The 23295-nt window shown below is 43.0% G+C and overlaps 1 protein-coding gene across 1 annotated transcript in view; it reads right to left on the bottom strand.

The window, feature by feature from the left end:
- SH3YL1 (SH3 and SYLF domain containing 1) overlaps positions 1-23295 on the bottom strand; it is a 121347-nt gene that overhangs the window by 51372 nt on the left and 46680 nt on the right. The window contains exons 7-10 of the mRNA XM_059730006.1: positions 21346-21417; positions 18597-18759; positions 17439-17511; positions 14566-14619 (exon numbers count right to left, since the gene is read on the bottom strand). Of these exons, the coding sequence (XP_059585989.1) occupies positions 14566-14619; positions 17439-17511; positions 18597-18759; positions 21346-21417 (362 nt within the window). The remainder of the gene's footprint in view (positions 1-14565; positions 14620-17438; positions 17512-18596; positions 18760-21345; positions 21418-23295) is intronic.

Below are 23295 nucleotides of genomic sequence, written 5' to 3'. Positions count from 1 at the left end.
CCTTCATCAGCAGCTTGGACGAGGGGGTAAAAAGCACCCTATTCAAATTCGTAGATGGCACTAAGATGTGGGGGGAAGTGGGCACACTAGAAGGGAGGAATAGGCTGCAATCGGACCTAGACAGGTTACAGGGGTGGGCAGACGAGAACAGGATGGGTTTCAACACTGACAAGTGCAAGGTACTGTACCTGGGGAAGAAGAACCAGCAGCATACCTACAGGCTGGGGAACTCCCTTCTCATCAGTGCAGAGGCAGAAAAGGATCTTGGAGTCATTATTGATGCCAAAATGAACATGGGCCGACAGTTTGGGGACGCAGTCAGGAAGGCCAACCACACCTTGTCATGTATCCACAGATGCATCTCAAGCAGGTCCAAGGAGGTGATCCTCCCCCTCTATGCAACACTGGTCAGGCCGCTGTTGGAGTACTGCGTCCAGTTCTGGGCGCCGCACTTCAGGAGGGATGTGAACATGGAGAGGATGCAGAGGAGGGCCGCTCAGATGATCAGGGGGCAGCAGGGCAGGCCCTACAACGAGAGGCTAAGGGACCTGAACCTGTTCAGCCTCCACAAGAGAAGGCTGAGGGGGGATCTAATGGCCATTTACAAATGAGTCAGAGAGGACCAACAGGCATTGGGGGAGTCTCTGTTCCCCCAAGCACTACCAGGAGTGACTAGAAATAACAGTCACAAGCTGGCAGAGGGTAGATTCAGGCTAGATATCAGGAGGCACTACTTCACAGTCAGGGCAGCTAGGATCTGGAACCAACTTCCAAGAGAAGTGGTGCTGGCTCCTACCCTGGAGGTCTTTAAGAGGAAGCTAGATGAACACCTTGCCGGGGTCGTTTGACCCCAGTACTCTTTCCTGCCATGGCAGGGGGTCGGACTTGATGATCTGCTCAGGTCCCTTCCAACCCTACCAACTATGAAACTATAAATGCTAGAAATTGCAAGGAGAGAGAGGCAGGGGAAGGAATTATCTGGATAGGCCCTACATAGATTCATAGAAGTAGGGTCAGAAGGGACCTTGTAGATTATCAAGTCTGACCCCCTGCCCTGGGCAAGAGAGAAAACCGGGCTCAAATGACCCCAGCCAGGTAGACATCAAGCCTCCTCTTAAAAACCCCCAGGGTAGGAGTCATCACTACTTCCCTTATAGTAAATAGACTTCTCCTCAGCATCTGCTTAGGAGAACTGAGATATACAGAATACTGAGTTAGAAGGATCTATGATCTCAGCTACTGTGGCATTTTTTCTGTTCTTATGGAAATCTATTCATATATTCATAGATCTTAGGGTCGGAAGGGACCTCAATAGATCATCGAGTCCGACCCCCTGCATAAGCAGGAAAGAGTGCTGGGTCTAGATGACCCCAGTTAATTGCTCATCTAACCTCCTCTTGAAGACCCCCAGGGTAGGGGAGAGCACCACCTCCCTTGGAAGCCCGTTCCAGACCCTGGCCACTTGAACTGTGAAGAAGTTCTTCCTAATGTCCAATCTAAATCTGCTCTCTGCTAGCTTGTGGCCATTGTTTCTTGTAACCCCCAGGGGCGCCTTGGTGAATAAATACTCACCAATTCCCTTCTGTGCCCCCGTGATGAACTTATAGGCAGCCACAAGGTCGCCTCTCAACCTTCTCTTGTGGAGGTTGAAAAGATCCAGTTTCTCTAGTCTCTCCTCGTAGGGCTTGGTCTGCAGGCCCTTAACCATATGAGTGGCCCTTCTCTGGACCCTCTCCAAGTTATCCGCATCCCTCTTGAATTGCGGCACCCAGAATTGCACGCAGTACTCCAACTGCGGTCTGACCAGTGCCCGATAGAGAGGAAGTATCACCTCCTTGGACCTATTCGTCATGCATCTGCTGATGCACGATAAAGTGCCACTGGCTTTTCTGATGGCTTCGTCACACTGCCGACTCATGTTCATCTTGGAGTCCACTAGGACTCCAAGATCCCTTTCCACTTCCGTGCTACTCAGCAGGTCATTCCCTAAGCTGTAGGTGTGCTGGACATTCTTCCTCCCTAGGTGCAGCACTTTGCATTTCTCCTTGTTGAATTGCATTATGTTGTTTTCTGCCCACTTGTCCAACCTGTCCAGATCTGCCTGCAGCTGTTCCCTGCCCTCCGGCGTGTCCACTTCTCCCCATAGCTTTGTGTCATCTGCAAACTTGGACAGAGTACATTTGACTCCCTCGTCCAAGTCACTGATGAAGACATTAAAAAGTATTGGTTCAAGGACCGAGCCCTGAGGGACCCCACTGCCTACACCCTTCCAGGTCGAAACCGACCCATCCACCACGACTCTCTGGGTGCGACCCTCCAGCCAATTCGCCACCCACCGGACTGTGTAGTCATCCAAGTCACAGCCTCTTAACTTGTTCACCAGTATGGGGTGGGATACCGTATCGAAGGCCTTCCTGAAGTCTAAGTATACGACATCCACCCCTCCTCCTGTGTCCAAGCATTTCGTAACCTGGTCATAAAAAGAAACTAGATTGGTCAGGCACGATCTGCCTGCCACGAACCTGTGCTGATTTCACCTCAGCATAATTTGTCCTGCAGGGCTCTCACAAATGTGAGCCTTGATAATTTTTTCAAAGACTTTGCCAAGGATGGAGGTGAGACTGACAGGTCTATAGTTGCCCGGGTCCTCCTTCCACCCCTTTTTGAAAATGGGGACCACGTTGGCCCTTTTCCAGTCCTCCAGGACTTGGCCCGTGCGCCACGAGCTTTCAAATATTCTCACCAGTGGCTCTGCAATGATGTCGGCCAGTGCCTTCAGCACCCTTGGATGGAGCTCATCCGGGCCTGCTGATTTAAAAACATCCAGTTCTTCCAAGGGACTCTGCACCATCTCAGGGTCTACACATGGAAGTCTGGCGCCTTGCTGCTGCCTCTCTACAACCCCAGTGAGAGACTTGTCGTGTCCCTCACTTAGGAACACTGAGGCAAAGAACTCGTTGAGGAGTTCAGCCTTGTCCCCCCTATCTGTCACCAATTGTTTCTGCCCATTTAGCAGGGGTCCTATTCCTCCCTGGGCCTTCCTTTTACTCCCTATATATCTGAAAAACAATTTCTTGTTGTCTTTTACTTGGGTTGCCATCCTCAGCTCCATGGTGGCTTTGGCCCGTCTAACTGCCTCCCTACAAGCACGAGCAGAGGAGGTATACTCACCTTTGGTGATCTCTCTCTGTTTCCAGTTTTTATGTGCTCCCCTTTTGTCCCTTAGGCTGCCCTGGATTTCTCTGGTCAGCCAGGGAAGCCTCCTAGCCCCTTTCCCTCTTTTGCCTCGCTCGGGGATTGTCTCGCTTTGTGCCTGAAGGATCGTTTCCTTAAGGCACAGCCACCCTTCTTGGGCTCCCATCCCTTCAAAACTCCTACTCTGCAGCGAGTCCTTGACTAATCGCCTGAGGTCATTGAAATCAGCTTTCCTAAAGTCTAGCACTTTCACCCTACTAGTTACCTTACCCACTCGCTGTCTTATGGTGAATTCTATTATTAGGTGATCACTGTCCCCCAGATGGCTACCGATCTGGAGGTCCGCTACCATGTCATCTCCCGTTGCCACCATGTCATCTCCCGTTGCCTTGTATATATATATATATATATATACACACACACACACACACACACACACACACACACACACACACCTGTTCTGTTCATTTGTTAAGCTATTTACTGACTTTTTGTATTCATTTTTAAGATAGCTTTTCATTTTAACTTTAGTAATTATTCAGACACAAATATTAAAAGTAAAAACTAACTTTTAAAATACACTTTTCCATTATTGTTGAATCATTATTATTACATTTTGAGGATTATTTAATCAAACTAATAGATGTGTAATTTAATCTTTTTGAGAATAACCCAAGAACTCAATTTACTAAGAATTACATTTCAGGTTTCTTTGGCAGTGTAATTTAATTAACCTGAAAACAAGGTAAAAAATGAACCAAAAGTGGCTTTCAGAGCTTAGAAGGTTATGCAGAACTTGACAATATTATAGCACCTGTGACAAAGAGGATTAAATGAAAATGTACAATTGTCCTTAGAATTTCAGGAAATGTTGATGGTTGAAACAAAAAAATTTAAAACCTTGATTGAACTTTCATTTTTAGGAATTTAAAAAGAGCAAAAGATTAAAGGGAAAATGTTTATGGGAATGGGACAAGCTTATAGTTATATTACTTAGGGAAAGGCTATGTTGTCTTAAATACTGTTTTTCTAGGTAGAGATGAAACCTTTGTCTTGCCATTAATTTCAAAAGTGAAGAAGCTACCACTGTTTGAATTGACTTTACACAGATATTAATGTTCTGATATCCCTTTATGCTGTCAGAATAATTAGACAAAATATTTTTTAAAAATCACCTTAAAACCTATGCACAAAAATGAAACAGTGAATATTAACTTACACAGCTATCCAGAAATCAATATTTTACACATATTTCACCTTCTGTGTATTTAAAACACATTTGGCTTTGGCCTGCTCCACCATATTCTTGAGTTATACTTTTGCTATGATTTACTAGGAATCAATCCACATTGTCCATTAAAAAATATTAAAAATGCTAAAACAATAAATTCTATTTAAGTTTGTCAATTCCTGAACAAATAACCTTAACTCACCTATATTTAACAAAATATAGCCTTCCAAAAGATGCATAAATGGAAACCCCCAATTTTCTAACCTCTGAATGTGCTGATCTGAATTTTTCATAAATCAGCTTGCTCAGAATATTGTATATGATTACTAAGGTATGTTTCCAGTACGACAAACTAAATCCCACACAATGTGTTTTTCTGTTTGCCATCTTGTAAGCCAAAAGTTTTGATTGATTTAGTAACTGCATACATGCTAAGGACAGTATGATTCTAGTAAAAAAGTGAATCTGAAATAAAAATAGGCTCCAAAATAATTTCCTGGGATTTCCTGCTTTTCTGTTAGAATTAAGATAGAGTTCATAACAGCAACAAAATTAATACTGAGGGGACCACCAGATGGATGTTTATTATTCCCTGCAACTAAATATAAACAAGTCACAAGCCAGGACATGAAAACCACAAAAATAGACCAAGCTTGGATTAAACCCTTAAAAAATAAGTATTTTCTGGGGTTAACTTCTTAATGTTCACTAAATTTGTACACATAATGTCACTAAGGCTTATGACAAAATACGCTACGTTATCCTTCGATGCAAGAGCTTTTGAAACAAATATTTATTAGTCACTCTGAGCTGGCTCGTTGCTTTTACAGTTTATAATCTGCTATAGGTTTCCTCATAAATTACAATTTAAAAAGAAAAGGAGATTACTGCACAGCTTTGTATGAAAGAGCTTTTGCTTCCACTGCAAAGTGTTTCTGCTTGATCCTATGACATTTATCTCTTTCTCAAGTGGAGAGTATTAAAAACCTTACATTTTTCCCCCAATTTTTCATTTTAGCCCCAAATTAATATACATTTTACCCAACTGTAGGCATATGGACTATTTGAATGGCACAAGCATATGTTTATATTCATATTATGCATATCAATCCGAGTTTATCTGCAGAATATGTTTAAGTATTATTTGATCTGATTTGCATTGAATCATTTTGAATTAGTAGCCTTTCAGCATCTTACATCGAAAGTGTTTATTTTGTTGGATTTTGAAATTGCACACTGAATTGACAACTTCATGTCAAACATTTCCTTATTTACTGTAAACTCAAGGTAGTGAGCTGTAGCATAAAATCTCAGAAAGATCTCTGTAACAATGTTAATAAGTCATACCTAATGGAATATTCTTAATTGTATACAGAACTCTTTCAGACTAAATCTTTTCTAATACCTGTGTTAAACAGAATACATGCAACAAGGTCAATGAAATCTCACTGCCTGTAAAAATCCTAAACCCAGTAGTTAAGATGTGGGCCAGAGATCAACCGATCAACCTTAGATGTATTGGACACAATGATACCTTCTTTCTGTATAGCACAGTCCCAATCCTAGAAATCCTGTGTGATGGGAGAGGTTGAAGGACAAGGGAATCCCCCAGGACCTGAAAGGAGTGTTTGACAACCAAATACTGTGTTCACAGCCCAGGCTGCTGTTCCAGATAGATACTTAGTGAGGCAGATAGATACTTAGTGAGGTCACAGTACACTGGAGGACCCAGCAAAAGATATATCACCTGATAGGTGGCATTCAGACATTCAAATTAAAGCTTGACAGAAACCAGCTACAAAAAATATTCTACATTTTTTCAAGCAACATCTTTGTAGTTGGTTGGCCATTCTTCTTGGGCACATTTAGTAAAGCACAGCGCAGTAACAATGTTGCTGTAGGGCAACGTGTAGATGAGCCCACAGTGACTGAAATTCAAGTCCTCTAAGGAGTTTACGAGAAACAAAGACCATCACAGATGCTCGTCTCTCTCTCTCAATGTGTACACTCAGGCCTTTGTAACTATGAGAATATGCATCTGATTCCAAAATAGCTGCATGCTAAAACCTTGGTGAAATCTCCTTGCAGTTAATTCATCTGCCATATCTGCTATACATAGGATTGAGTCCCGAGCATCAGAAAATAAATACTGGAGGAAGTGAAATAAGAGTTTCATCTAGGCCTTTAGAAAGAAAGCTTACTTTGAAATCTCAGGCATGGAAAGCTTCTGGAGAAAGAGTATCACAGTAAAAAAATTCTGCTTATACCAAGCTTGTCCTATATTATATTGTACCAAAAATCACCAGGCCACATAATCAAAGGTACGTTTGAACAGGGAAAAATACAATGCACTCGAAGTTCAACATCACGTTTGCCTTCCTCTGATTTTCTTCAGTAGCATTCCAGAAGTTCCAGGTGTTTTTGGACAATAAAACATAAAAAAAAAGAAGTGCCATACTGGGTCAAACTAATGGTCTGTCTAGCCCAATATTCTGTATTTGACAGTGGCAGAAATGTATGCTTTAGAGGGAAAGCATTGAACCAGATGTATCTATAGTGATTTATCCCCTATTCATTACCTTCCCAAGCATGCACAATTATTGGTTTAGAGATGACAGAATATACATTTCAGCTTGATCTCTTTAGTAGCTATGAATATATCCCTCGTCCACAAATTTATTTAGTTCCTTTTTGAACCTGGTGATATTATCTGCCTTTACAATCTTCTGTGGCAAGTACTTCTACAAGCTAACTATGTGCTGCACAAAAAAGTATTTTCTTTTGTTAATTTTAAACCCGTCACTTACTAATTTCAATGGGTGCCATCTAGCTCTTGTATTCTGGGACTCGATGAAAAACAATTCCCTGTTTACTTAGTCCACACCCTTCATGACTTGACGAACTTTATCATGTCCCCCCTCAGCCTTCTCCTTTCCAAGCTGCAGAGTCCTAGACTTTTTAGTTTCTTCTGGTATGGCAACTGCTTTAGGCATTTTGGTTGCCCTTCTCTGTACCTTTTCTAAGTCTAATTCTACTACTAAGATGTTGGACAATTGGAGGAGAAAGACCACCAAAATTATTTGGGGACTGAGAAGATGCCTTACACTGTGACTGAAGAGCTCAATTTGTTTAGTTTGTTAAAAAAAAAAAGATTAAAAAATGTTCTAATTATATATATAATTTCATGGGGGGAGAAAATATTGGGTACTAATAAACAGCTCTTTAATCTTGTAGAAAAGGCATAACAAAAACAATGAATCATAGCCAAAGTCAGACAAATTCATGTTAAAAATAAGGCACAAACTTAATAGTGAAGGCAATGGATTATTGGATCAATCGTGGTAGGTTATGCAAATTTTGCTTTTTCTCAGACTAAGACAGGATGGCTTCCTGGGTGCTTTTAGTCAAACACGATTTACTACAGCTCAGTATTTGAGAATACCTTGAATAAATGCATTAATGTTTTACAGTGCTTTCAAAACATAAAAATAAGAATGGCCTTTTCTGTATTACTTTAAACATAAAGCAAATTACAATGTTAACTAGGATATTGATTACCTCCTTTAGAGTTCTGCATCTAGTCTAGGTCTAGCTGAAACTGTTCACTGCACAACGTATAGCTATGCAGATGAGCAGACACGTTAAACAAGTCAAAGGGATAGTGAGCCTATTTCTTTACGGACTAAATAAATCAACAAAAAATATTAAACAATTACAAAATTAAATACCTATGGCAAGTGAGAAAATCCAAGGTTTACAAATATTTCTTTGTGAAAGGCTTATAGTAAAAACACTGTTAGATATTTAGGTTTTTGGATTATCTTTCCAGGCTCAAACTTCCCTTTATTTTGGTTTGGTACTGAATTATTTAGTATGTTGGGAGATAGAAAAACAGGAATTGAGCATATTTTCAAATCTAGAAATAATAATTTACCAGAAAATAAGTGCTTTGATATTAAGAAGCAAAGGCTTCTAAAATACCACATTTTCTCACATGCTACATGCCTCCAAGTAAGACATACAACAGGGGTCGGCAGCTGGCATGCATGCCAGAGCATGGCACGAGGCCATTTTGCTTAGCATGCCACAGCCAGCCTGGGCTCTAGGCAGCTGCTGCCAGCCACAGAGCGCGGGCTGCTCACAGCTGGCAGTGGGGAGGCTGCCATCCTTGCTGCAAGTAGCCTAGGCTCCATGGCAGGCAGCAGCTGCCCACAACCTGGGCTGGATGTGTCAGGTAGCTGAGAGGCTGCAACCAGTGCACTGGGGTCCATAGCCCTGGCCTGGCTCCATAGCCATCGGCAGCTGCATGCATGCCTCGGGGAGCACTCGCGGGCCCCTTCCCCACCGTGCATCCTGAGGCACGTAAGCTGCTGCCACTATCATGGAGCTGGGCTGAGGCTCTGGAGCCCAGTACATGTGCTTGAAGCCTGTCTGCTACTTGCTGCGAGCAGCCCAGGCTCCATGGTGGCGGTGGCTGCATGTGCACCTTAGGGTGTATGGCAGGCTGGAGCTCCAGACCCCAGTGCAGCTGCTTGCAGCTCCCTGGTGCAAGCAGCCTGGACTCCATGGTATGTGGTAGGGACCTACCTAGAGCCCAGGCTGCTTGCAGATGCAAGGTACACGCTTCAGTTTTGGGGGAAAGTGCATGTGGTATACAAGTATATACGGTAGTACCTTTGCTACAGTGCCATTAATACAGACTCCTTTTCACACTGATACGTGGCTCTTAATAAACCATGATTTGTCATTTCTCATATTCAAAGAAATCTATGTTACTGAGACAAATTAAAGGAAAGAAGCATTCATTTTAAGAAATTAGAAAACTAACAGGCCAAAAAACAGTTGAGATCCGTACCTTTTGTAGTAAAAAGACGTTAGCCCCCATAATTTTTCAGTAATGCTTGAGCAACAACCATATGATAGAAGTGTCTTATGACCATCTTATGACCCTTTTGTGTAAAGATCAGGAGGTCTAATGTCCAAGCTGTGGTTCTTACTGCTTGCCTTGCATTTTGAAATCATCTCTGTCCAGTGCCTTAAGGTTACGTTAAGATAAGAAGTTACTAAAGTTTAACTAACTTTGTTGAAATTGCTCTTTTCTTCTGAGCATGCTGCAATTCTACTTTTGAGTGCGCACGTACTAACCCTGATAAGTCACATTAACCAATAACTAGTTAAGTACAGCCTACAAGATAAGACGTCATAATTAGGAACTGGTACTGCAGCGAATAAACTTCTAGTACGTCAAGACTCTGTTGAATGTAAGCTATAAAAATGTGATTCCAGGCCGGACTCATCGTTGGCCCTGATTTGAGCTCTCTGCTCCTTGGTCGAACTGTTTGCAAACAATAAACCTAGATGGACCCAGCCTGTATGTGTGACTCTTTCCTTGAGGGTAATTGAACAAGCTTCCAGGGGAACGAAACTAGCCGTTTTGGCAACACTTTGACCAGAAGAAAAAAATCTCTCTGGGCAACAAAAACAGTAATCAAGAAAGCATATTTAATTTTTCTTTTAAAATAGCAAACTAATATGTGTTAAATGTGTCTTTTACATTATTTGTTATTACAGCCTTAAGGCTTACTAGAGTTGAAGTCAAAATTAGGTCACTATGCTCAAGTCTTTCTAACCAAGGTTATTGACTTGGAAAACAGAAGGGGAGAAGTAAAGAAATTCTTCAACTCCAGAGCCCATTCCTTGAGGATTAAGTTCCCTTTCCCCATGGCGAGTTAGCCAGTGATTAGCTATTCAACCCAGGTTTTACAGAATGCTATTTATATCTGTGAACATCACTTGCACTAGCAGATAGTCAGTCCTGTTGCTGTCAGATCTGTTGGCATAATCCATAAGATCTGTGTTCTTAACTTACTACTAGGATTCAGGCATATACCAGGATAGTGATCAAGCATTACTCCACAATGCTAATAATTGTTGCTTCATGCCATGCCCCAAAGCAGTAGTAATCTAGTCTGAAAATTGATGACATGGGACTTGTAAGGATTTCCAAGGTTCATTCTAATGTGCCAAGATCCCATCCAAAAAGCATGTCCTTGTAAAATCTGCTTTCCCTTTGAATCTCACAAAGCCCAAGTAGTGCTTTGATGTCCACAGGTTTTAGGAAGGGCTATCTCTGCCAACTAAACTTTTGTTTGTCCGGTTATGTATAAAAATAGAGTATGTTTAGGAAGCCTGGAAGAACTGGTCAGTAATCTCACAGGTGGCATCCACACTGTCATGACCCAATGATTTTGCGTGTGCTTCGGCACTGCAGAATTATTTCCCGCCACATGGAGCTTTCTTTGCACGGTGCAATTCTCAGCTGCAGAGAGAAAACCCCGGTGCAAAGGAGCTCCTGCTGCTCGCATGCAAATTTGTACCCCACTATTGGCTGTTTCTAAATTATTCCTACGTGGCGGCTAGCGATTAGCTTGCTAGCCGTATAAGAGGCTTGAGCAGTTTCCGCCCAAGTCAGAGATCTCCGGGGAGGACCTCATTTAGGGGGACTCCGCATCCATCTCGTGGAGAACTCTGAGCCACGTGGTAGAGGCTAACAAACTCTGCGCGTGTCTCGGAGCCGACCGGTGGTTTGATCAGCTACCAAGAATCTCTCCCCGTTGCCGCACGATCCCTCCACGTACCCTACCCTGCGTGCTCGTCGAGAGTCACCTTTCGGACTCTCTTTTCGGTCGTTCCATGGAGCCTAGCAAACTCCGTGAGTGTGTATCCAGAGCTCTGTTCGTGTTTGTTTTGTGGAGCCTAGCAAACTCCACGTGAGTCTTTTTGTAACTGCAACTCAAGAAAGTTTTTCCTGCCTGCACCGCGACCACCTATGGTGTAAGTAAAACAATCTTTAATCAACCTCTATGCGTCAGTGCCTAATTCTAGTTCGCTGTGCTGACCTTTTCCCTGGCCCATGCGCCCGGGCTGCTGGCCACAGCCCCTCGGCCTCGACACACACGAGCGCAGACATTTGGTTCCCCAGGGACAACTAGCAGCAGCACACCTTATGTGCTGTCCCCAGGGAACACCTGTGCCATGCACCCTCTGGCACACAGCAGGTTACCCTGGGAAGGGGAGGGGAGGAGAGGGTAGGCTGGGGTCAGCGCTAGGCTGACTCCAGCAGCCTTACCTGGGGTCCTGGGGGCCTTTTGGGGCTGCAGCAATGGCAATCCAGCCACTTGGAGCCTGGCCAACAGCTGGAGTGTGGCTCTGGCTGGTCAGGCTCCAGTTTTAAGCCGCATGAGCTACCCCACATGCCCTGCTTCACTTTTTTGTGCATGTTTTTTTGACCTCTAGATATTCAAGGGTCAACCCCTGCCCTGCCGTGCTGCTCCCTTGCAGTGCAGACAACAGCTGAATGTGTGGTATGTGGTGCCACAGATATGTCTGCGGTGCCATATATCACATGGCTGTGCTCGTCTGGACATGACCACAAGCTGCAAACAGGAGCATCAAGCTGTGACAAAACCCACCCTGCAGAATACTTCTTTGTGTAGCTTAGTTTTTAGTGAAGGAAGACTCACATGAAGATGCTGGGTCTGCAGACTCAAAGGCAGTTCCCAAGACCTCTTTTCTAGTCTTATCTTAGAGAACTTTCTGTAGCCTTATAGTGCTAAAAGTTTAAGATTTAAGGAAGTATGCACGTTGAAATCTGTTAAGAGAGAGATGCTAAGCTTTATGTAATATAAGCCATGCTTCTAAGAAACAAAAACTCTGGAAAGAAAGTTAGTGGACTCTATTTCAGCTGTAACTGACGGTCATTTTTGCTTCCTAGCAACTTGACAGGGTAGGATGCAAGATTTTTTATAAAGTGAGTTATAAGTTCTTTTTGTTGGATGGCAAGGGAAAAACATGAGAAATCAATATATTTCTCAAAAAGAAAGAAGAAGCATATACCTCAACACTTATTTCTGGGGAAAAAGTCAGATTTATAATCAATTATTATTATGGGTCTAAAGCAGAATTTGTTTCAAATAAAGTAGTATTTTCTTGGGCTGAGAATTTCAATAGTGTCTAACACCCAAGACTGATTTATTGTCACAATTTTAGTAACTCTTAGTAACTTAATTTTTCATTGAAATATGCAACATTTCCCAGTTTTGGGCCACCTCTGAAATCTTTCTGAATACCATTTCACATTAAAACATGTTAATTTAAGTATTATTCTTGACCAAATTCAGTTACATAAAACCTCAGCCTGCTCTGCTTGCATATGAATCAGGGATCATAATATTGTATAAGACAAACATGTTTTTAATTTAACATTCTGCCTTAGACTTGCCTAGATTATATTCATCAAGATAACTCAGGTCTCCACCACGACATGTAATGAAAGATATTTCAAACACAAGTCTAGCTTTTCCTGATGTAACATAAACAAACACCAAGTGGTTCACTTCTTTCAGCCTTTATGATAATTATCTCCCTCCCCCTCTACAATTAATCGCTTAGAGCTGATGACACTGGAAGTCCTGTTGCCAAATTATATCAAATACTAATGTTTACATTAACATAATAAAAACTAAGATACAACTGTTAAAATATTCATTTTATTGTTGGTGGTTTACATGTTATAGTCATTTTCTTCACTAGCAATAGTAAAGATTTGGTTTGCATGTTGCAGCTTCATTTTATTCTATTAAGAGCCTGAATATGTAACTATAGCCTCTGAGCCTGCTGTGTGATCAGTTAACATAGGTCCTTGTTTCTAAATGCTCCTATTGATTTCAGCGGAACTATGCAACAGTATGGGAGGGAAGGAGGTGCTGATAATCAGTACTAACAGAACACATTGCAGGCTCAGAGCCTTATTCTTTACTCTGGAAATTAGCATTTTAGAGCCTAAAAGCAGGAACTATCTATAATATTCAATCCACCAGGATACCTACAAGCCATACGTCTGTACCTGTCTATGGAAAACAGATCTGAAATGTACTGAAATGTAAGGTAAAATATTTTTTACCACCAGTTTCTGCCAAACCCTTCTTCACTTCAAGGAGCAGTTTTTGGCGGGGAAAGAGAGTATACATGCATGAGTGTACACATGCATGAGCATGCACGTATGCATGGGGCGGGTCTTGAGTAAATGACATTTCCTGCCTCTTGTTCTCCTCAGAGAGTTATGTTAAATCTGGCTGTTAATGCAATTCTTGAGTTTAAGTGCCCTCAATAGTTGCCTGATTCCCTCTAGATTCAACCACCAAAATCAGCCATCTTCACAAAAATGTATTCCAGCATACAGAATAGGAGAAATTTCCATAAATCAGCTAGGATGAAAGAAGACCTTTGGTGCTGAACATAGCATGCAGATAAGTGCATGGAGACTTCTTCATTATTGGGAGAAGTATTATATATATATGCAATTTTCTAGCTATCAAATATCACACACAGTTGTATTTTCTTACCACCTGCATTGTTTTTTTTTTACATTTGTCATCACAAGTGGCCTTTACCAATAAAACCTGGGTTCTGCTTAGTACAGCAAAAGTTAAACTGTCTGGGCGTCAAGTAATTTTTAATGGGGTTCTGACTTTGAAATTTCGATATATGAGCTCCCTTAGACAAGAGTGGCCACAGAATCAAACCACAAAATTAGAAATGAAAATGAGCCAGTCCCTTATTTTTACCTCACTGAATAAACCAATGAAATGGTATAAATAAAATGATGAACTTACCTTATGACAACAAACTCAGACTTGACCAGAGTGAGTTACTTTTATTTCAGTTGACTTGTACAAGGGGAGGAAAAGCTAGAGCTGGACATGTTTGTTATGTGGGTTATTTCTTTTGCCTCTTTATGGTGGTATTGTCAAATGGACAGGTTGACTAATTATTAGGGAGATACAAGAGAGGGAAAACAGATTTTTGCTATTTGAAAAGTTAAGCTATCAGAAGAGAGAAACGGGGGTGACACTATTTCACAAAAATACATACAGCCATGCAACGAGATACATTTAGATGTTTATAAAATATTTTTAAAATGGGAAGGACAAAAATCAAATATAGAGTTGTTTACCACTTGGGACTAATTTTATTTTAAATCTTTCTTTTAACAGTGCATTTTCCAATAATATCAATAAGAGGTCTTAAAAAGATGTTGAGTATGAGATTTCTAAATACAGATCAAGTTTGGTACTCACCCACAGCAGCATAACTGGGAAGTTCAGGGTAAAGTGACTGTGGATTTTTTACTGCTGCAGAAAAAAATTAGAATAAGATTCTATACCATACTAATCTATGTAATTTTACTTTGCTGCTTTTGTAACACAAGTTCACAACAGCTGTGCAATTATTACTGTTAGATCACAAGCAGTGTGGAAGAATACAAACAGCTATTTCTCGAATCAGGAGTGATAGATTGGGATATTGGCTTTTATCCCTGTTCAAAGAGGAGGAAATGGGGTCAGCAATCATACCTACAGAAAAGGCTAGTTTCTGACTATCAAATCCATTGTTTCTCTGTCACTTTTCATAGCAAGTAGAAATCATCAGGAGAAGCATATCCTCTGCTTCCACTGTCGGTGGGCAGACTGCTACATGTAATCCATGCTCTTGAGAACAAAATTCCACCCCTATGAAAAAACTATCTACCTAAATACCTAAAGCAGTGGAAACAGGGAGAAATTACTAAAGAAGAGTATGCCTCCTCAGCTCGCACTTGTAGGGAGGCAGTTAGAAAGGCCAAAGCTACCATGGAGCTGAGGATGGCATTCCAAGTTAAGGATAACAAAAAATTGATTTTCAGATACACAGGGAGCAAAAGGAAGGCCCAGGGCAGTACAGGACCACTACTGAATGGGCAAAAGCAATTGGTCACAGACAGGGGGGGACAAGGCTGAACTCCTCAATGAGTTCTCTGCCTCAGTGTTCCTAACCGAGGGGCAAGACAAGTCTCACAATGGGATCCTAGAGAGACAACAGCAGGGTGCCAGACCACCAAGCGTTGACCCTGAGACACTACAAAGTCACTTGGAAGGACGGATGCGTTTAAGTCAGCAGGCCCGGATGAGCTCCATCCGAGGGTACTGAAGGCACTGGCTGATGCCATTGCACAGCCACTGGCAAGAATATCTGAGCACTCATGGCGCATGGGCCAGGTCCCGGAGGACTGGAAAAGGGCCAGTGTGGTCCCTATTTTCAAGAAGGGGAGGAAGGAGGATCCAAGCAACTACAGGCCAGTCAGTCTCAACTCCAGCCTTGGTAAAGTCTTTGAAAAGATTATTAAGGTTCATATATGTGAGAGCCCAGCAGGAAAAATTACGCTGAGGGGAAACCAGCATGGGTTCGTAGCAGGTAGATCATGCCTGACTAATATAGTCTCTTTTTAAGACCAGGTTACAAAACACCTGGACGCAGGAGTAGGGGTAGATATCGTTTACTTAGACTTCAGGAAGGCCTTCAATACGGTATCCCACCCCATATTGGTGAACAAATTAAGAGGCTGTGACTTGGATGATTACACAGTCCGGTGGGTGGCAAATTGGCTAGAGTGGTGGTGGACGGGTTGGTATCGACCTGGAAGGGTGTGGACAGTGGGGTCCCAAAGGGCTCGGTCCTTGGACCAGTACTCTTCAATGTCTTCATTAGTGACTTGGATGAAGAGTGAAGTGTACTCTGTCCAAGTTTGCGGATGATATAAAACTGTGGGGAGAAGTGGACACACCAGAGGGCAGGGAACAACTACAGAGAGACCTGGACAGGTTGGACAAATGGGCAGAAAACAATAGAATGCGATTTAACAAGGAGAAATGCAAAATGCTGCACCTAGGGAAGAAAAATGTCCAGCACACCTACTGCCTAGGAAAATGACCTGCTCAGCAGCACAGAAGCAGAAAGGGATCTTGGAGTCCTAGTGGACTCCAAGATGAACATGAGTCGTCAGTGTGACGAAGTCATCAGCAAAGCTAACTGCACTATCAGCAAAGCTAACAGCAGATGCATGACAAATGGAACCAAGGAGGTGATACTTCCCCTCTATTGGGCATTGGTCAGACCGTAGTTGGAATACTTTGTGCAGTTTTGGGCGCTGCACTTCAAGAGGGATGTGGATAACCTGGAGAGGGTCCAGAGAAGGGCCACTCGTATGGTTAAGGGCTTGCAGGCCAAGCCCTATGAGAAAAGACTAGGGCACCTGGACCTCTTCAGCCTCCGCAAGAGAAGGTTGAGAGGCGACCTTGTGGCCTATAAATTCATCATGGGTGTGCAGGAGGGAATTGGTAAGGCTCTACTCACCACGGTGCCCCTGGGGGTCACAAGAAATAACGGCCATAAGCTAGCAGACAGCAGATTTAGACTAGACATTAGGAAGAACTTCTTCACAGTTAGAGTGGCCAAGGTCTGGAACAGGTTCCCAAGGGAGGTGGTGTTCTCCCCTACCCTGAGGGTCTTCAAGAGGAGGTTAGATAGGCATCTGGCTGGGGTCATCTGAACCCAGCACTCTTTCCTGCGTATGCAGGGGGTCGGACTTGCTGATCTACTGAAGTCCCTTCCAACCCTAACATCTATGAATATATGAATAAATAAAGAGGGGAAGAGAGAGGACATTTAGGCCAGGAAAGAAATATCTTCTACAGGACAGCAGTTTTTAGAAGGATGCATTCATCTTAAATAAAAGAAACATTTCCACAGTATAAAGTAGTATTCTACTTTTGAACCACACACACAAACAAATTGTGACATTAGCACTTATTTTCTATTTTAAATTGTCATAAATGATCATAAAGGTAAAAACAGCTCATAAGTTTTGTAGCATCTGGTAAACATCTCATTATTTGGAGACATTTAGAAACTAGCTAAAATTACATTTATCAAAAAATATTAAAAAAAATACTCCAAGCATTTCATTTCCAGACTCTGAGAATAAATATTTCCATATTTTAGCTAAGCAATCTCACCATTTCACACAAGAAAATAAAGTTGATTTGTGTAAGAATATTAATACTTATTAGGCTTATTTTAGAATAATTTGCTGTTACACAAAACAATTGATATTATCACCAAAACATTGTCTAACCTGTTGATGCAGTGTTCAGAGATGGCCTATGTGATTGTGGCCTCGATAATGGTTTAACAGGTGGGTCGTTAGCCTAAAATAAATAATTTCAAAAGTAACATAAAATTTCACCTCATGAGGAAGAACAGAATAGTGTGACTGAAGAACCTGATGTAGACCAGAAGACCATAAAAAGCACCAATAACATCTTTGGACAGAGTTATACAATAATTCTTCAAATGAAGTTTTAACACTAAAGTGGAAAATAAATTATGTATTCTGCAGTGCATTAGTAGCACCAGGAATTATATCTGGATGAAAACCAGGTATAGACTGATAAAAATTCCTTCTACAATCCTCAATATCTTCTAACTGAGAAAATGTAATGACCCCATCTAAGGAGTCCAGAAGGGACAGAGAAACTCAACTATAAATAAAACTTCTATCCAGGCATTTTAATAATGAATGAATTTCCTGAAAAAAGCAAGGTAAGCGGTGAAGAATTTATTTAAAAATAATAATTAAAACAAACTTTTCTGGGTGCGACGTGTCAAGTTCTCCAATTTAATTGCTTTCTTGGAAGAAAGATACTATTATGCTAGAATATACAGGGAACTATCACAATTAGTTCTAAACCAGTTGCACTCAACCTGCAGCCCATTGGCCAGAACCAGCCCATGGAACTGTGGCATCCAGATCATGGGTCTCCCCACAGGTTTGAAAATGTAGTGGTGGGGGTGCAGTGGCAGTGTTAATTGCAGTTCCCATGCTGCCAAACTTCTAAATCTGTGGGGAGCCCTGCGGGGTGGATGATATGACCTTGCATGCTAGATCACACCTGTGTATAGTGGAGTTGGTATGCGGAATCAGGAGCATGCACGGGATCAGGCTAGGCCAGCATGCCAGATCACATCAGTGATCAACCCCACACTGGATCGGGACTTCAGACTGGCCCTATACCACTCCTCCAGCCAGCAACGTGAGAAGGCTGAGCACCACTGTTCCAAACAGTGACAATCTTACACACAGGAACAGCCTCTGAGCCAGTCAGCAGTCAATATAGTTCACTGAGTTTGCAGAGACTGCAAAGCTCATCCTAGTATAAACCTTAGGTTCTATTGTAAAGTGAAAGGTTTCAGTAACTGATAAGCCCAATATGAAAAAAAGATGTATGCAAACCTTCTTTGGTTCCCTTGGTCCTTTCTTTGAAGGGTGCTTTGGCTCTTCAATTTCATATTTTTCAGTGAAAGAATTCAGAATTTTATAAAGGTCTTCGGCATGAGCAGGAGGAGGTAGATCACCAAATAAAATAGCACTAGCACGAATATCCAGACCATAGAACCTAGCATTAAAAATATTAGTTACTTTGATAATAGTCTTATATCAACACCTACATTTCTGAGAATTTAACAGAGTCCATATGTACCAAATATGGCTATTTCTTTGTGTTGTATATAGTGACATTTAATTTACTTTGTTTTTATCAATTACCTAAGAAGCAATGGTGGAATTTGTTGTGGAATGATGACCAGACTGAAATATTTCCTTTTCTGATTCCAGAATAATCTTTACTGATGTTTTGAGCAAACGTGAAGGACTCTCTTCCCCCAACTCCCCTTGTATTCAGATATCAACCACAGGATCACCTGGTACACTTAAGCATTCAAAGCAAGCTCTAAATAAAACAGACAACAGAGCAGTGACTTAGCAGAAGCCCTAAGCAACTAAGGACCTATTGATGCACATTTAAGATCCACTGTGATACCTTTGGGTAAACAAAAAAGCGCAGAGGATTTGTATACTGAAAATTCTTGGTCGACTGTGTTTACTGAGTTTCATTATGATGAAAAGGGACACATGACTCTTGATAACATTCACAAACTCTGTAGCTTTCATACCGTACCACAAATATTGCAGTGGATGTCTGGTATTAAGCACATACAAGTTTACTGCTTAGGACTCTTAGAGTTGCCTTATTTACAGTAGGAAACTAAGAATCACCAGCTCATTTTGGCAGTTCCCAGGGCAGGGGCACATAAGTTCTCCTTATGCAAAGAGGGCACATTGCAAACTGGCCATAAACTATCCCGTGTAAAGAAGCAGCTCCCAGAGCCTATTGCACTGCCTGTGCTCACACAACTGTTTGTCTAAACCTTGTTGTGTAAAGATTAATTATAGTAGCATGCATACAGATCATTTGTGATTTTTAAGGGCCTTGACTCTTGATGAATTATTAGGTTGGTTATTCTTTCTAATTTTTGTCATGTCTAACATTGAGTTTACCAAATTTATGTTATACATGAAAAAGCACCTGACAATCAAGTTAAAATTTAAAGATGACTAGGATGCATATATGTGTTGCTTTGACTGTCATCAGTGAAATGTGCCAAAAGAATCGAGAAAACAAGATTCTGAAAACTGGACCTAATTCTTCCATAATTTTGACAGTGTTATTATCAGTTATGGGAAAAGAAAGCTATGTAAGAACATGTTCTTGATATTCTTCAATGAGACTCTAAACCAGGACTGTTCAACTGGCAGCCCACGGGCTGCATGTAGAGCATAAAGAGTTAATTTGTAGCCCCCAGGCTCCTACCTGACCACAGCTCCCCCCCATAACTGGCTGTAGCAGTACCCAGGGTCTTCAGGACCCCCCTCCCTCCTCCTGCATCTGCTTCCTGCCTCCACTACAGGGGGGAGTGCAGAATAACTTGTGGGGCCAGGGGAGCTTGCAGCCCAAGGCACCAACTCAGCATGGAGCAATGTGGGGGAAGCCTGTGGCTGGGAAGCTGAGGGTGAAGTTTCATAGATTCATAGATGTTAGGGTCGGAAGGGACCTCAATAGATCATCAAGTCCGACCCCCTGCATAAGCAGGAAAGAGTGCTGGGTCTAAATGACCCCAGCTAGATACTCGTCTAACCTCCTCTTGAAGACCCCCAGGGTAGGGGAGAGCACCACCTCCCTTGGGAGCCCGTTCCAGACCTTGGCCACTCGAACTGTGAAGAAGTTCTTCCTAATGTCCAGTCTAAATCTGCTCTCTGCTAGCTTGTGGCCATTGTTTCTTGTAACCCCCGGGGGCGCCTTGGTGAATAAATACTCACCAATTCCCTTCTGTGCCCCCGTGATGAACTTATAGGCAGCCACAAGGTCGCCTCTCAACCTTCTCTTGCGGAGGCTGAAAAGGTCCAGTTTCTCTAGTCTCTCCTCATAGGGCTTGGTCTGCAGGCCCTTGACCATACGAGTTGCCCTTCGCTGTACCCTCTCCAGGTTATCCGCATCCTTCTTGAAGTGTGGCGCCCAGAATTGCACGCAGTACTCCAACTGCGGTCTGACCAACGCCCTATAGAGGGGAAGTATCACCTCCCTGGACCTATTTGTCATGCATCTGCTGATGCACGATAAAGTGCCATTGGCTTTTCTGATGGCTTCGTCACACTGCCGGCTCATGTTCAACTTGGAGTCCACTAGGACTCCGAGATCCCTTTCCACTTCCGTGCCACCCAGCAGGTCATTCCGTAGGCTGTAGGTGTGCTGGACATTTTTCCTCCCTAGGTGCAGCACTTTGCATTTCTCCTTGTTGAACTGCATCCTGTTGTTTTCTGCCCACTTGTCCAGCCTATCCAGGTCTGCCTGCAGCTGTTCCCTGCCCTCTGGCGTGTCCACTTCTCCCCATAGCTTTGTGTCATCTGCAAACTTGGACAGAGTACATTTCACTCCCACGTCCAAGTCGCTGATGAAGACATTAAAGAGTATCGGTCCAAGGACCGAACCCTGCGGGACCCCACTGCCCACACCCTTCCAGGTCGAGACCGACCCATCTACCACGACTCTTTGGGTGCAACCCTCTAGCCAATTCGCCACCCACCGGACTGTGCAGTCATCCACATCACAGCCTCTTAATTTGTTCACCAGTATGGGGTGGGATACCGTATCGAAGGCCTTCCTGAAGTCCAGGTATACGACATCCACCCCTCCTCCTGTGTCCAGGCGTTTCGTAACCTGGTCATAGAAAGAGACTAGGTTGGTCAGGCACGATCTGCCCGCCACAAACCCATGCTGGTTTCCCCTCAGCATAATTTGTCCTGCCGGGCTCTCACAAATGTGAGCCTTGATAATTTTTTCAAATACTTTACCAAGGATGGAGGTGAGACTGACCGGCCTATAGTTGCCCGGGTCCTCCTTCCTCCCCTTTTTGAAAATGGGGACCACGTTAGCCCTTTTCCAGTCCTCCGGGACTTGGCCTGTGCGCCACGAGCATTCGAATATTCCCGCCAGTGGCTCTGCAATGACGTCGGCCAGTGCCTTCAGCACCCTGGGATGGAGCCCATCCGGGCCTGCTGACTTAAAGGCATCCAGTTCTTCCAAGTGACTCTGCACCACCTCAGGATCTACGAATGGAAGTCTGGCGCCTTGCTGCTGCCTCTCTACAACCCCAGTGAGAGACTTGTCGTGCCCCTCACTTAGGAACACTGAGGCAAAGAACTCGTTGAGGAGTTCAGCCTTGTCCCCTCTATCTGTCACCAATTGCTTCTGCCCATTTAGCAGGGGTCCTATTCCTCCCTGGGCCTTCCTTTTACTCCCTATGTATCTAAAAAACAATTTCTTGTTGTCCTTTACTTGGGTTGCCATCCTCAGCTCCATGGTAGCTTTGGCCCGCCTAACTGCCTCCCTACAAGCACGAGCAGAGGAGGTATATTCATCTTTAGTGATCTCACCCTGTTTCCACTTTTTATGTGCTCCCCTTTTGGCCCTTAGGCTGCCCTGGATTTCTCTGGTCAGCCATGGAAGCCTCCTGGCCCCTTTCCCTCTTTTGCCTCGCTCGGGGATCGTCTTGCTTTGTGCCCAAAGGATCGTTTCCTTTAGGCACAGCCACCCTTCTTGGGCACCCATCCCATCAAAACTCCTACTCTGCAGTGCTTCCTTGACTAATCGCCTGAGTGCAATGAGATCAGCTTTCCTAAAGTCTAGCACTTTCACCCTACTAGTTACCTTACCCACTCGCCGTCTTATGTTGAATTCTATCATAAGGTGATCACTGTCTCCCAGATAGCTACCGATTTGGAGGTCCCCTATCATGTCATCTCCCGTTGCCAATACCAGATCCAGTATGGCATTCCCCCTAGTGGGACCATACACCTCCTGTGTCAGGTGGAGGTCCTGTACACAAGTTAGAAACCTGCGTGAGCGATGGGACCTTGCTGTCTGCGTCTCCCAGCAGATGTCCGGGTAGTTTAGGTCCCCCAAGTTGTTCTGCCTGCACACGTGGTACAGTATGTGTGGTGGGGGGCAAGGGGGGGGTGGGAAGAAAGGGATGTCAGCACAGCATGCAGCCCCTGCTGATGTGACCTGTATGGCATGGGGTCCCCAGTTACTTAGAAGTTGGACTGCCTTGCTCTAAACCATACCGCACAATTTATTTAAAAAGAAAAAGAAAAAAAAAAGCTGAACGACTTGGCATTCCAAGACAAAAGTAACGTGTTCATTCTGTGTGTTCCAAAATAACGTTTTTGAATTTAGAATGAAGTACTCTGTGCTAAACTGCAGAAAAATTGTAGCATGGTGTGCAGAGATTTATGTTCATGTAAGGCAATACTCAACTGTCACTGCTAATATAATGGAAATTACTGTGGTTCTAATTCTGCTTTGGATAATCACATTAGAGCTAACTGAAGTCACTCCACAGATAGACATTGTTCCACTATGTTAATAGAAATCTAAATAGCCAAAATTTTCTTTTCTGTTTGTCCCATATTTCACCTGAACAATGACTACTCTTACCTCAATTTATTATGAGTGGTACACTAGTTGTGAGGAACCCAACATCTAAGTGGTACCCCACAGTGTTCCTGTTCTACAAAGTTCACTAAACAACTATTT

The sequence above is a fragment of the Alligator mississippiensis genome, chromosome 1 (genome assembly GCF_030867095.1).
Source record: "Alligator mississippiensis isolate rAllMis1 chromosome 1, rAllMis1, whole genome shotgun sequence".
NCBI classification, from domain to species: domain Eukaryota; kingdom Metazoa; phylum Chordata; order Crocodylia; family Alligatoridae; genus Alligator; species Alligator mississippiensis.
The sequence above is the reverse complement of the archived record's forward strand: the minus strand, read 5'-3'. Positions and strand labels throughout refer to the sequence as shown.